This window comes from Panthera leo, chromosome A2 (assembly GCF_018350215.1).
Source record: "Panthera leo isolate Ple1 chromosome A2, P.leo_Ple1_pat1.1, whole genome shotgun sequence".
Lineage (NCBI taxonomy): Eukaryota > Metazoa > Chordata > Mammalia > Carnivora > Felidae > Panthera > Panthera leo.
Window position 1 is genome coordinate 117,254,992 of NC_056680.1, and position 15,752 is coordinate 117,270,743.

The following is a 15,752-nucleotide window of genomic DNA, read 5'->3' on the forward strand; positions in this document are numbered from 1 at the left end:
TTCCACAATTATGTTCAACATGATATCATAATTCTGAAAACTGGACGTAATCTTTGTTAAAGGAAATTATTGCATTTTACCATTTTATCTTGTGCTTCTAATGTAACTTAAATTCCCATTCTAATAGTGGAATATAAGAGGCCTTAATTCTTTGTGTCTCTCTTAAAGCGGCAGCGACCACAATACCAGCTCTATGGCTTTTTTCTTTTTTTTTTTTTTTAAATGCCGTGACTAAAGATCAGATTGTGAAGCCGCTGAGGCCGTGTCCCTGTGAAAGGAAACACAGCACATTACGTTAATAAACAACTGTAGGAGTGTTCTCCATCCAGGAATAACTCAGGGCATTAAGGTTTGCGGTCTTTTGTCTACAGTGCAGCAAGAAGTGTAATGAAAACAAAAACACCAACACATAAAAAATACAATTTATGCTCTTTTATCAAGCGAAGAAAAAGTTGGTTAACGTTTGAAAAGGGAGCAGTAATGTAAATTTATTGACAATTTTATTGTAATAATTAGATGTTTACACAGTCTGGACATTGTGGCTAAATCACTTCTAGCATGTTTATTTGCAAGGAGCTGTTTTCTGGGTAGTGCTGCAGGTTCATTAAGAAGACAGACTGTATTCAGATTCAAAGAAACAACCACCTCCCCTTCTCCCCTTCTCTGTTTTATATTTACCAAAAAAAAAAAAAAAAAAAAGAAAAAAAGAAAAAAAAAAGGGCTACAAATAATGAAGTAAAATACAGAATTCCCTTCATAAAGAAAACAACTTCCCTCGTGGCCCTGAAATAGCTCGAAAATAAATCTTGTATTGAATATCTTAATGCAAAGCATTAGAGAGACCACCTTTAATGACTACAGCTAGCCTTTAATACCTAGTATGTAAATGGCAATCTGGTTTTGACTAAGAATAAATTATAGCCCAGTATTAGGGAAGCTCTCCCCTTGCCTTTTTCTTCAAAACACAAAACAAAAACAAAACAAAACCCAGTATTTATTTTAGGCGAGAGGCTTCTCCTCTCAATATGTTTTAAATGAGAAAACCTCGTTAAGGGAGAAATATTTCTTTTAAAGGAGTCTCAAATCAGATTAATGGATTAAAATTGCACATTTGAATACTTTTACTAAATTTAAAATCTCTACGTGGCTCTCGCCCGTTAATTTTTTGTGCTTCTGTACTGATCTCAAACGTGTTGCTCTAATACGGTGCTCGTAATTTTCAAACCGAGCTCAAATGGAAATGACAGATCTTCAGTTAGGCAAAAATAGCAATGAAGTACCAGGAAAATAAACTGTGAACAAAATAATCTTTAGAAAAGGTAGGAAATGAGAATAATTTTATAGCATGATACGAATCCAATAACCAAAGCATATTCGGGGCAATTCTATCAATTTTTAAATTTTAAAAACTGTTTAAAAACTTAGCACTAAATGCTAAGCTATAATGTGTTGCCAGCCTTAGTATACTTCCATTAGAATTAAGTAGTAATCAATACACACTATTTATTGCTATCCGCCACAGCACCAGAAGCAGCAAAGGACGGTGTGCTAGCAAGTAAAAATTCTCTATTATAATTATTTAGGAAGAGGAGGAAGAGTTTTCAGAATGATCTGACTTATTTTAATCACAATTACCACAGTTCATTGTATGCCCAACTCTTTTCCTTGACCAAAATAGTCATGAAAATGCATCATCACAGGAATACTTTCCCAGTAAAGCTTATGATGATAAGAGAAGCATTTATTTTAGAAAGCAGATAGGAACAGGTATACAATGCGACTATTTTTAAAGTTAATGGAATTGAATAATGGTTCAAAGTAATCAAGGAATCACATTGTAGAGCACTATCTTAAAGAGAAGTGCTAAAAATTAATTCTATGCTATAATGGCATTATTGGATATGTTGCTGGAATTCTATACTGCATAACATTATACATTATCACCGCTAGGCTAAAAAAATGGAATCTTCTCTGACGCTGTATGATAACAAATATATTTAATAATCTTAAATAAACTCAAACTTACTTTGATATCTACACTTCTAAGTAATTCAAGATATGAGAAATGAATTTTTAAAAAATCAGATCATGAAAGCCATTATTATTTGAAGGAATATGCTCAATTTTTTAGATTATTTAAATTATTTAAGAGTCCTTTGCATTTTTTATTAGCTTTGCCTAAAGTTATAACATTAAAGCATTAAGGTTACATGTAATAAGATTCCAGTTTGCCCTGATCTCCAGTCCCATATTTTCACAAACTTCACCCTGAGACTAGTGCTACTCTACAAGCCTAATTTGATCAAACCGGATGGTCTCATTCCTAGATATGCACCTGAAGAAAATGTTTAACTCCAAAGTGCGTATTCACAGGTGAACAATCAATGCTACCCCATCTGGAAGACACGGTTCATAAGGAGAGTAGGTATTGGTCAAAAGGAACCTGTACCAAAATGTTCCTTAGAGTATTTGTTACAAAACAATATTCAAAGGCTAAGTTAAGTCCAACCAACTATGAACAACACACACCTAAAACCCATTATTCAGATTGATGGTTTTTTAATACCAAAAGAAAAGTTTAGTTTGAAATTTTCCAGATGGAAGTTAACATCTCTGTTATTGAAACCCCGATTAACAGAAAGTAACCATAGCTTGGACAAACAGTGGCTTGATTCAAAAAATGCATTTAGGATTACAGGAGAATTCAATCCCAAACTCCCTGAGGATGGTTCGCGTTAATTCTCTCCGTAAAATAATAAAAGCAGCTGCCCACGAACATTATCCCAAACAGCAGCACAGCCAGGGCTGAGTGCTACAATTGTTTCCCCTCGTTTGCTTTTGGTGGGAAGGAGACATTTTTATTTTGACCCATTGCTTCATTTCAGTTCTCATACCTCCAACACAGGAAAGCCCTATTTAACGCTGTCATTGGTCTGTCAAGTCACCTCCAAATATAACCTCACTTGAGCCCAACTACACCCTGGGAGGAAGAAAGAACAGTGCTGCTGGTATTTGCAGGCGAGGAAACTTATTCTAGGGCACAGTGCATTCGAGAACCGAAACTAGAATTTTGACCCCGATTCTAATGGTCTTCCTACTACCCATGCTCGGCTGGTGCAACTCTGTCCCCAATTGAAAGAAAAGAGTCTTTTTGCCTCTAATTTTTTTTAATGCTTATTTATTTTTGAGAGAGAGAGAGAGAGAACGAAGAAGGGGCAGAGAGAGAGGTAGACACAGAATCAGAAGCAGGTTCCAGGCTCCAAGCTGTCAGCACAGAGACCAATGAGGGGCTCGAACTCACAGACCACGACATCACAACCCGAGTCGAAGTTGGACACTTAACAAACTCAGCCACCCAGGCGCCCCAGAGTCTTTTTCCCTAAAGGGGTAGGGGGCCACTCGGCTTTCTGAAAGATGTTTTACCATAACTGGCAGCAACTCTAAAAGATAGTCACATCATTCACACACCTAGTATTTTGGTTTTGGTTCCCCACACACTTAATTCAGTAGGTACAAGCATTCCAGAAAGTCTCCAGAAATCAATCTTTTCGTCTGAACCAATACTGAAACCCTCTCGCCTACCTTCCCAACTGTACACTTTAAAAAATTAGATAGAAAGATAGATTCATTCCAGGGTGTGTGTGCATGTGTGCGTGTGTGTGTTACTTCCAGCTTATATTCAAGATAGTCTCCTAGGTTCAGATTTAACAAAATCAGAGAGCCTTTTTTTTTTTAAATGACTTAGGACACTGCTAATGATTTAAACTGCTAAGGACTGCACAAAGGTAAGGCTACCTGGGGCTGTTCTCCTTCCCTGAGTTTATGTCCTGTCTATTTTATTTAGACCCTGAGTTTTCTTGGAAAAGACTGCGACAATGCTGTTTGAAATGCCCCTAGCACACTGTTGGCACTTAAATGTAATTATTCAAAATGGAATCATTTAATTAGATAGGAAGAGAAATAGCAAGTCCTGAGATGATAATAAAGAATAAAGTAAATATGCTGACCGACTGATGCAAAGCAACAGATAGGAGGCAACAACACACTCACAAGATAGCTACGTTTCAATTTCTCAATGCAGGACATACGTTAACGGGATAGACACACAGTTATATACCTTGTTTTTGCAGGTTCACGGAAAGCAGAGAACACGGCTGATATGAATCACTCCGTAGAGTGGTAAAGAATTCCACACATCATGCCTCATAGGACGGAGCTCCTTGGGAGAGTCTGAGGAAGAGGAGGAAAGTGGAGGAAGATGAATGAAGGGCGGACCACAAGGGTTTGAACTGGGAATTGGGAGTGAATCACATATCTGCCTGGATGGGACAGGTTATATTACACCAACTCGATCCACTTGGTGGGCAGCTGGCGAGCAAGACAATGCAAAGTCCATTGCTCCCTGTCCTGAGTACTAGGCATGGAAACATTTCAGAGTAGCCGATACAATGAAATACCCCTTGGAAACTGAACTTCAGTTCACCTTCTTTTGGGCTACGAGACAGCCAATGGTGCAGGATGTACTCGACTATAAAAGGGCTCAATTTTACCCCTCCTCTGGCGAAACCGCAAAGCCCTAAAACGGATGTTAGTCTTAACTTATCTCCTATTCCCCCACCCCTGCTAGCTTCCAATCCCTGACATACAAAAAGGTTTTTTGTTTTTGTTTTTTTTTCTTTTTCTTTCAAAGCATTTGTTCAAACAACAAAACAGAAGACTTTATGGAGCCCTGTACAAGGTACCACGTAGGTGCCCAAGAAATAAGACCTCTTACTTAGAGTCGGAAAGACCAATAAAAGCTACAAAATTATACAAGTTTTATAATGAAGTTTGTTTATTGATTGTAAAAGGGCTGAACAGTTAATAATAATTCTTTAAACTGAAAAAAATAAAGATCCATTTACCACTCCCCCCCCACCCTCCCCCCCTACCCCCCACACACACAACTAATTAAAACTACTTAACTATTTGAGACAGAAGCAGCCACTTTAAAGACTTTTCTAAGGCTTTCCTGGCTGGTCAGTTGCCTTGGGCATTTCTTTTGGAGAGGCAGAGAGGATGAGAAAAGGTCGTTAGAGGCACGTCCCTTTGGCCTGGTGTCCTCTCTTGGCTCTCTGCTGCCTTGACTATTTTCAGCCAGGCTGGAAGTTCAAGGATAGAAATATTCCTGTGTTAAAGTTTCTCCTTCATTGTGGATTAGCTGCTTCAGATTTGATACAGTCACCATGGGCTGCTTCAACTACTAAATGAGGCAAATTCTGCTGTCTGATGATCAATTCTTGAACTTTTCACATGCTCCAGACTACTTCATAAGAATGGTGCCATCGCCAGTAGTCAATATGCTTTTATTGAGTGCCTACTATATGCTAGAATTATGCATTTGGTTTGAATTTGTCACAGTACTGGGAAGCAGAATGTTGCTGCATTTAAGGGAGGGAGGCCGGGAACTTCCTACTCTGGACGTTGGGACAAATTACTTATGCTCAGTTTCCTAATCAGGAAAATGGGAATAAACAACAGATCTTACCTCATAGCGTTGCTAGAAGGGTTCAATGCAAAGTACAGAGCAAGACAAATAGTAAACAGTTACTGCTGGCTATTGTTATTGCTCGTCAAATTGTTATTACTTCGACATGATAGTTAAAGAGCACGAGGTTTGCTAAATGGACTCCAGAGAGGGCTGGGAAGAGGGGGCAGCATATGGCAATCTGCTCGTTTGTTGGAACTTTCTCCTCCTTTTATGTAGTCATTTTTAAATTTTTTTAAATGTCTGTTTATTTTTGAGAGAGAAAGACAGAGCGTGAGCGAGGGAGAGGCAGAGAGAGAGGGAGACACAGAATCCGAAGCAGGCTCCAGGCTCTGGGCTGTCAGCCCGGAGCCCGATGATGCGGGGCTCAGACCCGCCAACTGTGAGATCACGACCTGAGCCGAAGTCGGATGCTTAACCGACTGAGCCACCCAGGCGCCCCTAAAGCTGTCAGTTTTAATTGGGGTACGTTGCTGTCAGGAATTTTCTCCTCGGAGAAAAGGACACTTGGTGCAAACTGCCGCTTAAGCTACCAAATGGCACCTGCTTTCGCGCTAGCAGGAGTGATATTTTTATATTACGAAGTTGAGGCCAATAAACAGAAAGTAGACGAGTGCTGTTCTCTGTTACCTCTCTGAGTAATGGACATTGAAAAAAGTGAAAAGGGAGAAGAGAGTAACCTAGGAAAACACTTTCCAAAGTTTCAGTGTCAAGAAAAGCGCCTAAGGAATGGGCATTTGAGGGGTCCCTGGGTGGCTCAGTTGGTTAAGTGTCCGACTCTCGGTTTCGGCTCAGGTCACGATCTCACGGGTTCAAGTCCCACGTTGGGCCCTGTGCTGACAGTGTGGAGCCTGCTTGGGATTGTCTCTCTCTCTTTAAATAAATAAATAAACAAACAAACAAATAAATAAATAAATATAAAAGAAGTGGGCATTTGAGACGATTTCTATTTTCACCTTTGCCAATATTCACAAGTTGACTTGCTGAGCTTCCCGCCTCCTTCCCACCATCACAGACCTAACCTGGGCACTGGTATGACTAAGGCTACTTTCCACATTTATGGTTCCTTTCATCTCGGGGAGTCAAAGCATTCCAGTTGACGTAATAATACAAGAAATAGGGAGTAAAGGTTAAAAAAAAAAAAAAAAAGAAGACCAGGAAAATAAGTTGTGGTTGGATTGGGCAACCACAGTGCAACTTCCCGCTTTCGAAATTCCTTTTTGATCCATTCAAGGCCACAGCTTCCAAGGTCAGAAGGCCTCTCTGACGTCGGCCAGGTGGAATCCAAGCCAGCTGCCATTCGGAATGTAATGGAAAGTGAAACTAGATCACTTGCCCCACGCTGCCTGGGTCGGCTGTGCCTTCTTGAAAAGAGTTACGACGAACAGCAAAGGCAGGCAGGAAACCTCTGAAGACGAGCGGCCACACTCAACTTTGTTTTTTACCATCTCCCTCAATTCTGTTGCCACCGATCAAATCCAGTCCACTTGTTGATAGTGTTATGGGGACAGTGAAACTACTTTTAAAGACTCAGTAAAAGGGACTGATCTTTTGATGGGGAGAATGTTGTCGGTCAGAAAGCTGAGGTATTAATTCATGGAGGCATTTTCTCTACTAGGTGGAGAAGTCAGGCTCTTTTCTTCTTAACTCTCAAGTCTTAAGAGAACGGTAGGTTGCCAAATCAGTTAATTAACAAATATTTACTGGACACACACCATATACTCTGAAGTACCATGCTGGCAATAAATCCTGGGTTTGTGTCCAACTAATGATAGAGCAGATTCTACTAGGGAAAAAAAGAAAAAGCTCTTCAAACCTGGCGTTAATGAAATGCCATTCCATGTTACTGTGACCATATAATTTTCTGAGTAGTTACCTCATCCCCGCAAAATGTTATACAATCAGGGGTTCTAACGGCTATTCTAGAACTCAGCTAGAAGGTGGTGACCGGTATATGTAGGCTGAAGCTGCGGATGTCTAGACATTCCTTGTTCCCACACCAGAGCATAAACTGTTTAAATTACGCATTTGAGTGCAGGTTAAATTGGTAGAAAGATACTTTAATAATACACTATTTATTTGTTTCTCTGTATTTTGGAATACTCGGGATTTGAGTCACAAACTAAGCCATTTTAACAAATGTTTTTATGTAATGGATATTAATTATATCCCTTCGACCTCTGAGTCAAGTTTTCTATGGCTTGACCATGTTTTAATCTCTAACACCTCCTTCTTTACCCTGTAGACTGCTTTTCAATACTCTCGCCTCTCTTGAATTCAAGAGACGTAAAAGTGATTTCTATACAGATTGTGTCTATAATTCTATTCAACTGAAATACAAACAATCGATTTATCCAAAATTTAGAGGCACTCTTTCTTGAGTTAGAAATTTTTGCAACACTTTGCTCAGTCTCACTGGTGAAGTTCAAACTTTTAGACCACCACGTATGCTAAGGTCAGTTTCCCTATGGTGGCTGAACTGCAATTCTGGATCTCTACTATAGAACTCAGTTCTGGGTTCTGCATTTAATCATGACCCTGGAAGGTACCAGCCTCTATGACGTGAACAGCAATAGTTTAGGCAGGAGAAATTACAGGAAATTAGAAATCATTCGAACTATGGGGGAATCTTAACTGGAAACATTTTAGAAACAACTGAATGAAATCTCCACTCTTCATCCTATCTCCACACTGATAGCAACCCACCTCCCACATGCATAGATTTCACTTACAGATGGCTGAAAAGTAATTTTCTATGGTCTTACGATACTTTATGTAATTATCTGTAATTAAATGAACACAAGGTAAAAATAGTCAACTGAAAATAATATAAAGTATTCAGAACAATTACGAGGCTAAGCAACGTTTTTCATAAGAGAAAGGGTCACATGCAAGAAAGTGGCAAAAACAGAATGGAGTGAGCTGTGGTTAAGTGTAAATCCTATAGCAATGAAAGTCATTTGTATTATCCTTACTTCTTTGAATAAATTCAGATGACAGCTCTATTTCATTTCTTCATTCAGTTTGGAGGCCAGATGGCATTAGAATCATTTACTTCACCTTGTTGTGCTTAATTACTACAATCAACACACTATTTTCCAAATTAATCATAACAAAGTAATTTCATTAGTAACACAGCAGGCTGTTGAATTATTAGCATCATAACAGTTTGCAAACAATTAAACTTTATTTGAACCTTAAAAATTTGCAGAGTGGAACATTATTGTAAGATCTAATGGCAATAGAGTACAAATTCAGTACAGAGCAAATAATCAAGCAAAATGCTATATAAAATATGACTTACAATCACCTTTGAAAAAAATTAGCTCTCTAACTGTTCATAGAAAAACAAATAAAAGCTAAGCAAACATAATGAGAACATAGCAATTAGCATATTTTCTAACAAGCCATGTTGTTTAAATTCACATTAATGATATTATTATGATCTTGAAGAGAGTGTGATATATTGTCAAGGGTGTAAAGAAAACTTTCTCCCTGGTAGTATACAAATGATTTTGCCAAATGAATACAAAGGAGTCATGCATTGAAAGTAATGATTATTTTTCTTATCACTCTAATTTGAAATCTTTCGTTTCCCTTCCTGTCTCCCACCTATATTCAAGTTAAACAAGAACAAAGGCCAGAGCAGCTCTGGACAGAAGTTAACACTTTATTTCTGTATTGTCACCATTCACAGAGACTATCCAGCTTGGAATTGTTGGTCATCAGTTGGCAAAGGACTCCCTCTCCTGGATTAACTGTAAAAGGAGGCAAAACTCTTTTACATGCTTTACACGCAGCTCCAGTTTGTGCCCGAGTGGGGGAGGGGCTGCCCAGTGCTTTGGTATGTGATGAAAAGCTGCTGCCACCTACTGGCCGAGCAGGAAAATCTTCCCTTCAACCAGAAGCATGAAACCTGTATCCATTACCAAAATTACATTTTCAGGGGAGACCCACGACTGCTTTTGCTTTTTGTCTCTCAGGCTTTGAAAAGCAGACCACTAAATTTGTCTCCAGTTGTCTCATCTATGCTGAGATGATTTCAACCTGCTCCAACGGGTCTCTATTAGGAAGAGATTGACGAGTGCACAAATTCATTTCCGAAAGCTTTAACTTGACAATGTCTAATTTATGTAAACTGGACTTGACCCGCAATCCCTAAAACTAAAAGATATACTTCATCCCATTTGAAATCTGATGATCACAGTATTGAGAAGATAACGTTAAATGTAAGCTCTGAAATACTGCTTATAAATAGTTTTATATAAATAAAGGGGGGTTTCAACTCATTCATGGTTAGCATTTTTACCTTTATAAAACAAACATCTGAAAAGTTCAACAAAGGTGGCAGCCCCCAATCAATGATTCAAAGTTACATGAGTCTATCCACATCAAATAATTATCCAATCAGCAGGGCATTTTGATATGTATCAAGGCCACACTGCTACCTTGGTGGCATTGAAAATAATACCCTTGATTTCAAATACACACGGAAAGGTGATGTAATCGTTCCACAAATCTTGCTCTGGCCGCACAACACAGACCTCCAGTGTCGGCTAACCCTACCTTTCCACTCGCCTGTTGGTATGTGTTCCCACCACGATTTCTGTGCTCTCCTCTCTGAGCCCTTCCTTTTCTTTTCACTGCTCTGAGAAGTGTACAGGAGACTCAGATCTGGGGTTCTACTGTTCTGTGCTGGGACTTTAACAGCACAGCAGTGATCGGGCAGGATAAGGCAGTGCTCCGTTAGGTCTCCTTACTTTGAAACTGCATACGGAGACCCTTTAGGCCATTGTATTACACAGAATGGGCTTTCTTATGAATTTTTTATTTTATTCCATGTAAATACAGAACGGTGGTGGAAAACGTTGGCAAGTCCATCATCTAATCAGGATGTTTGTTACTGAGAAAGGGCTCGGCATGGACCGTGGTTCTGGTCTGCATGTGTCACAGGTGTCCGTGCACTGCCATCGGGAAGCCTGTCATCTTTTCTTTCTTGTGGCTATATTTAACACGAAGGAAACTTGCCAATCAGTAAGATTCTTTCATGAAAATATGTTACTACTGTGTGAAAGATAAGTACTAAGATGGTTATCAAAGCCACATTCTTTAGATAGCATCTACCAGAAGTTGGCATGATATACTCAATTCAAATTTCTATGAAATTACGTATTATACTCTAAAATATAATTGACATCCAACACAAAGAGAAATTACAACTCATAATGAAAGTAGCAGGGAGTGTGCAGTACATAGAAAATTATGCTGAATTCTTCACAAAAATCAAATGAGTAAATAAAAACTACATTTATTTCTTAGCAGAATAGCAACAGGTACAAGTTTCCTGCCTGCATCTAATTTATATTAATATTCTTTATTTAATTTCACATCAGAGGAATATTATAATGAATGCATAAAATAACAGTTAAAGACAAACGTTCAAGAAAACACAAAAAGGTTATGAGCTGCCACGCAGGCTTTCAAGATGATTCTAAATCCAAAGCATTTACTGACTAGCAGAAGAATCTTCCTTTTCTGCAGGCAGAAAGGGAAAGTTGCAGCTTAATTTTTTTCTTCAGTTGAAATGTTGATTTTTCCTGCTTAGAAAAAAAATTACATTTTTAGCCAAGGAAAAATGAACATTTTGTCAATTCAGCTCCTCAGAAAGGCCGTAAAAAGTGACACTTTACTAAAGAGGAGAAGGTTTGGGAAAACATCCAGTTGTTAGCAAAGGGACTTTCTCTAAATAAATCTATTTCCAAAGTAAATTCTATGAAGTTATTTAAAAATTAAACCAGATTTAAAAAAGAAAAAAAAGATGATGATGATGATGGGGGAAGCATGATCTTGGTGCTATCAGAAAACTACAAAGACTTTTTAAAAGGCAAAGACTCATAATGCAGAGACCAAGAGAACATATGAGCTATTACAGAATATTGGATTAAAATGTACTTACCCAGGACTCTCAAATATCATACATCTCCATTATGTAGGCTTTCGGCACCAAGCCAATGGCTCCCTTCATTTCTCCTACCCACCAGCCATATCTATTGTATTCCTAATTGAAAACAATATGCAATATTAACCTTTAGACTGGTATAAGTACAATGTCGTTTATATGCAACTTCTTAGAAATGTTATTTCTTTTTATAAAGTTACAAGAGCTTGAGCTGCAAATTGAAACATTTTAATCTTTTTGTTTGTTTGTTTCTGGACACTTAAAAATGCTGTTAGGCAAAGATTTAAATTAACGTGTAAGACAAAGCCTGTTTATGACTCCGTATAGAACACAGAAACAGTCACTTGGGATAAGAACTTAGCAAATGAAACTACATGAGGAAGTCAGTTCCCTGGGCCCATTTCCCTTCTCCCTCCCCCCACCCCCCCACACACACAGACACACACACAGACGCATGCACGCACAGGCAAGCACATTTGTGGCCTGGGAGACAACTTTTCTACGCAAACACCAGCTCTAGATGCTACAGGGTTATAGCCAAGATCCTTAGGATACTATCTTTGCCTTCAAGAAGCTTATCATCTAGCAAGGAAAGAATTACTTTTTCACAATAAACTAATTCCTACTAAACTCATATGACTAAAGATCATTTAGAATGTAGAGCTACGCCTCCTCTTAAGAAAAATCTAATACGTGTGTATAGACATTTTAAACAGACAAATGAAAGAATAAGAAAACACTAATAATATCCGCAAATATTTGTTTTACAAAATAATTTTTAAAGGCTCCTTTTAAAAAGCTTCCCTAAGGCATTTATTATTGCTTTCAACTAATCATAAACTTCATTAGATAAAGGATGGGTGGCAGGAATTTAAAGGTGGTGTTAGGAGTCACCCTTACAGTAGAAGATCAATAAGAAATAAAGGATCTCAAGTTATAAAGGCAAAATATTCATCTAGCTGTAAAAAAAGAGTGATTGATGAGTCACTTCTGCGTTTACTTTGCAACGTGAGATAAACCTGTACCTGCGTTTCTCCCCTTTGCCTCCACTGACAGATACAACACTGCTTTAAGCATTACGAACACTCTGTAACTGGTCTCATATGTCTGCCAGATTGACTAATGTATTTTTATCTCAAATTTATTTATGTTTAGTGAGATACAAACAAAGTAAAATGAATTACAAGTTTCAAGAATAATATCTTCCAAAAGCAATACTCGGGAAAAGCATTGTAGGACCCAAATTTAATTTTTCATGGAAGATAAATTTTTAAAATCAATCCCCAAAGTAATTCAATAGGCTATGATTTTCCAACATCTGAGTCCTAGATAAATGTGCATATGCATATTGAGTTACAGGTGGGGAGGGAATATTCAGACTAGCACAGACTTCACATTTGTATTGATTAGCATGCTATTGACCAGCTGAAAGGAAAATCATACAATTCTTCAATACAAATGTAAAAACATTAGCATGTGTGTATTGATAATGTGGTCTATCGATAGAACACAGGATTAAAACCTCTATGTGCTTTTTAAACGGTGGGTTGTACAAGAATTAGGTTTATTGGAAGAGAAAGGTGGAAGGAAAATATGAGATGGGGGGGTAAGGCTAATCCTGTACTTATTCTCAAGAGGGCACAGCTCTGTTTAATGAAGACGGAGGGCTCAAGGTTTTAAGTTTAAAAGTTCAACGATAGTGTGAATTTAGTGGATAAACTATCTAAAAGCAATGAAAATAGTCTGATGCCCGAACTTAGTGATAATGACTATAATCTACATGGGATATATTTATCAGAAGAAAACACCAACTTACTGAAAGCTATGATTAGCAACCATTATATCTTAATAGGAACCTAATAAAACTGCCCTTTTCAATTTTTAAGGCAATGAATACAATTAGAGCCTAATGCTTAACAAAACAAATGTATTTAACCTTCCAGAGGCAAAAGGCCTACACTGCAAGATTTCAAAGTGGATGGTTAACAGGGTAGGTCTGAGTATGAAAGCTCTTACCCAATGTCAATGTAAGACTTTAAAAAAAAAAAAAAAAAAAAAAAATTGAATGTTTGTAAAGAGCAAGGGAACCAGCGCCCCCAACAGGCAGACAGAGAACATATTCAATGAGAGGGCATATTAAGACCCAAATCGGCTTTCAGAGACTAGTACTCAATCTGGGCTTCCAGGTTTAAATTCAAATACAAACAAGAATGCTCATATCATTTTATAATATTCCATGTTGGTTATAATCTGTACCCTCAATTGAGGGCATATCATCATTCTCAAAAAGCTCACTCACATCCAAAGTTAAGAAAATGGATTTCCAATGAATCATTTCACCAAAGGACCAATGACACACTTCACACTTGAGAGAATTCTGCCTGATGGTCACTGGTCAGATTCATTAAATAGAAAGTACCCTTGAAAACAGGGGGGAGGGGCTTATGCAGCTGCAAACAAATCCCTTACAAGTAACATTCTAGGAAAAAATAAAGTTTCAGACTCAAATTATCTTAAATGCTTCACTTAATTTAAAACAATTCAAAAGCATATGAAATTTGCTCATAAAAGTTTTCTAAACTATCACAGGTTTAAATCAGAAAAGGGTAAAAATAAAAAACCAGAACGTTCATTACTTTACTTTGTAGAGGATTCCACAGAACACTCCTGTGTGGAATTAAGAGGCAAGATAAAATACAGTGAGGTAAAAATCTAGGAGGTAAATTTATGGATTTACACTGTGGCCATTAGAGTATGTCGACAAGATTGCAAACACAGAAGCTTTTACTTTTATCATTACCATCCTCTGTATGAGCCTCTTGAGCAACATGAATCCCAATTAAACCATTTGCAGCCTATAAATTGGAAAGAAGATGCTTTGGAGTACGGTATTCTAAACTTGAGCCTCAAGATTCAGTATCCTACGAGCTTTCCTTCTGAAGAAGCAGATCTGCCTCTCTGCCTCCCCTGTTTGCCTCCCAAATAAATGTGATTACAAATGATGTATTACTTACAGTGGAAAGAATGCAATCCAGACAACGTTGTCTTACCGTCCACGTGCTAATTATAGTATTGTTCTAAAAGTCGCGGGTGGGTCGTTAAAAAAAAAAAAAAAAAGATCAACAACCCTCAAACCTTATCTTGTTATTAAACAACAAAAAAGAAAGAGACAAACAACCACTCCGGGCTGCCATCTAAATCTCTGAAAGGTTAGGAAGCATCATGCCACCTTTATGGCACACGAGGTCTCAGGTACGAGAAGGTATGCCATCTGGTATCCCTCACCCTACTCGGCTCTTAACATCAACTGAAATGCTAACATAGGCAAGTGGCTGTGCTTCAGGAGGACTGATAAAATAATGAAGAGTCCTTTAATCTACAGGAAACCATTCCAGTCAATTTATAAGAAATATTGCATCCCTTTGTAGGACGTGTAATTATTTTCTATTAATCATGTGCTATAAAGCTACATTATGCGGTTATTCTGTTATCACTAGAAAGAGGCCTGCAGTCAGCTTCTGACAATGTTAGGTAATTACTAACACAAAGCTTCTTTCTCCTCCCGTACTAATGCTATCAAGATCCAGAGGTGTGGCGATGCTTACTGTATAAAAATAGTACTCAAAAGAAATTCAGTATCTGCAAAATGGATGGCTTCCAGGCAAAATGCAACGTGGCAGGCGAGGAAGCAAAAAAAGCCAAACTTGCCCAATAACCCGGGAAGATAATCGTAAAGCGGCACTGCCCAGTTGTGCTCTCACCCCTGTTTTCCATTTTCACGCCGTTGAAATAGTTTTTTATTTGTTTTGTTTTGTAGTAAAATGTGAGGCTTCGACTAATAGTTGTTAAGCAACAAACAAAGCGATTATGTAATAAGCAGGGGGAGAGGGCTCGTTTTGATCATGTGAAACCGACTGTACCTGACATGACAGCCGCCATATGCCCATGTTTACTCATTCGCTAAATCTTCGCTCTCTGCCTGTTGATTATCTTACACTTAAATACTTAAATAAGGCCCCAGCGTTCACTTAAATCCTTCTCAGCACCGTGATTCTCATTTCTCAAGTATGTTCATCCGCTTTCTGCAAACCATGAGGTGAAAGAATGTCACCTTAACAGAAACTTGAGACACTAATAAGATTCCGTGATGCACTCCCCCTTCCAGACACTAGTTACCAATCTGTTTGAATGCAACGGGTGAAAGACTGTGCGTGTGTCCTGTCTCCCAAACATACATCTGTGCTTCGAAACATACTAGCCTTTTGC

At 38.2% G+C, this 15,752-nt stretch overlaps 1 protein-coding gene across 4 annotated transcripts in view; it reads right to left on the reverse strand.

Moving 5' to 3' along the window:
• SKAP2 (src kinase associated phosphoprotein 2) overlaps window positions 1–15,752 on the reverse strand; it is a 198,021-nt gene that overhangs the window by 9,310 nt on the left and 172,959 nt on the right. Inside the window, exons 12-14 of one of the 4 annotated variants that reach the window (XR_006197434.1) lie at window positions 14,501–14,563; window positions 11,484–11,585; window positions 4,118–4,230 (exon numbers count right to left, since the gene is read on the reverse strand). Coding sequence is in view for 3 of the 4 variants with exons in the window: in XM_042920704.1 (XP_042776638.1) it covers window positions 11,493–11,585; window positions 14,501–14,563 (156 nt within the window). In the remaining variant the exon portion in view is untranslated. Of the gene's footprint in view, window positions 1–4,117; window positions 4,231–8,691; window positions 11,128–11,483; window positions 11,586–14,500; window positions 14,564–15,752 lie in introns of those variants that run through there. The other 3 variants (XM_042920704.1, XM_042920698.1, XM_042920711.1) reach the window with 3 other exon arrangements.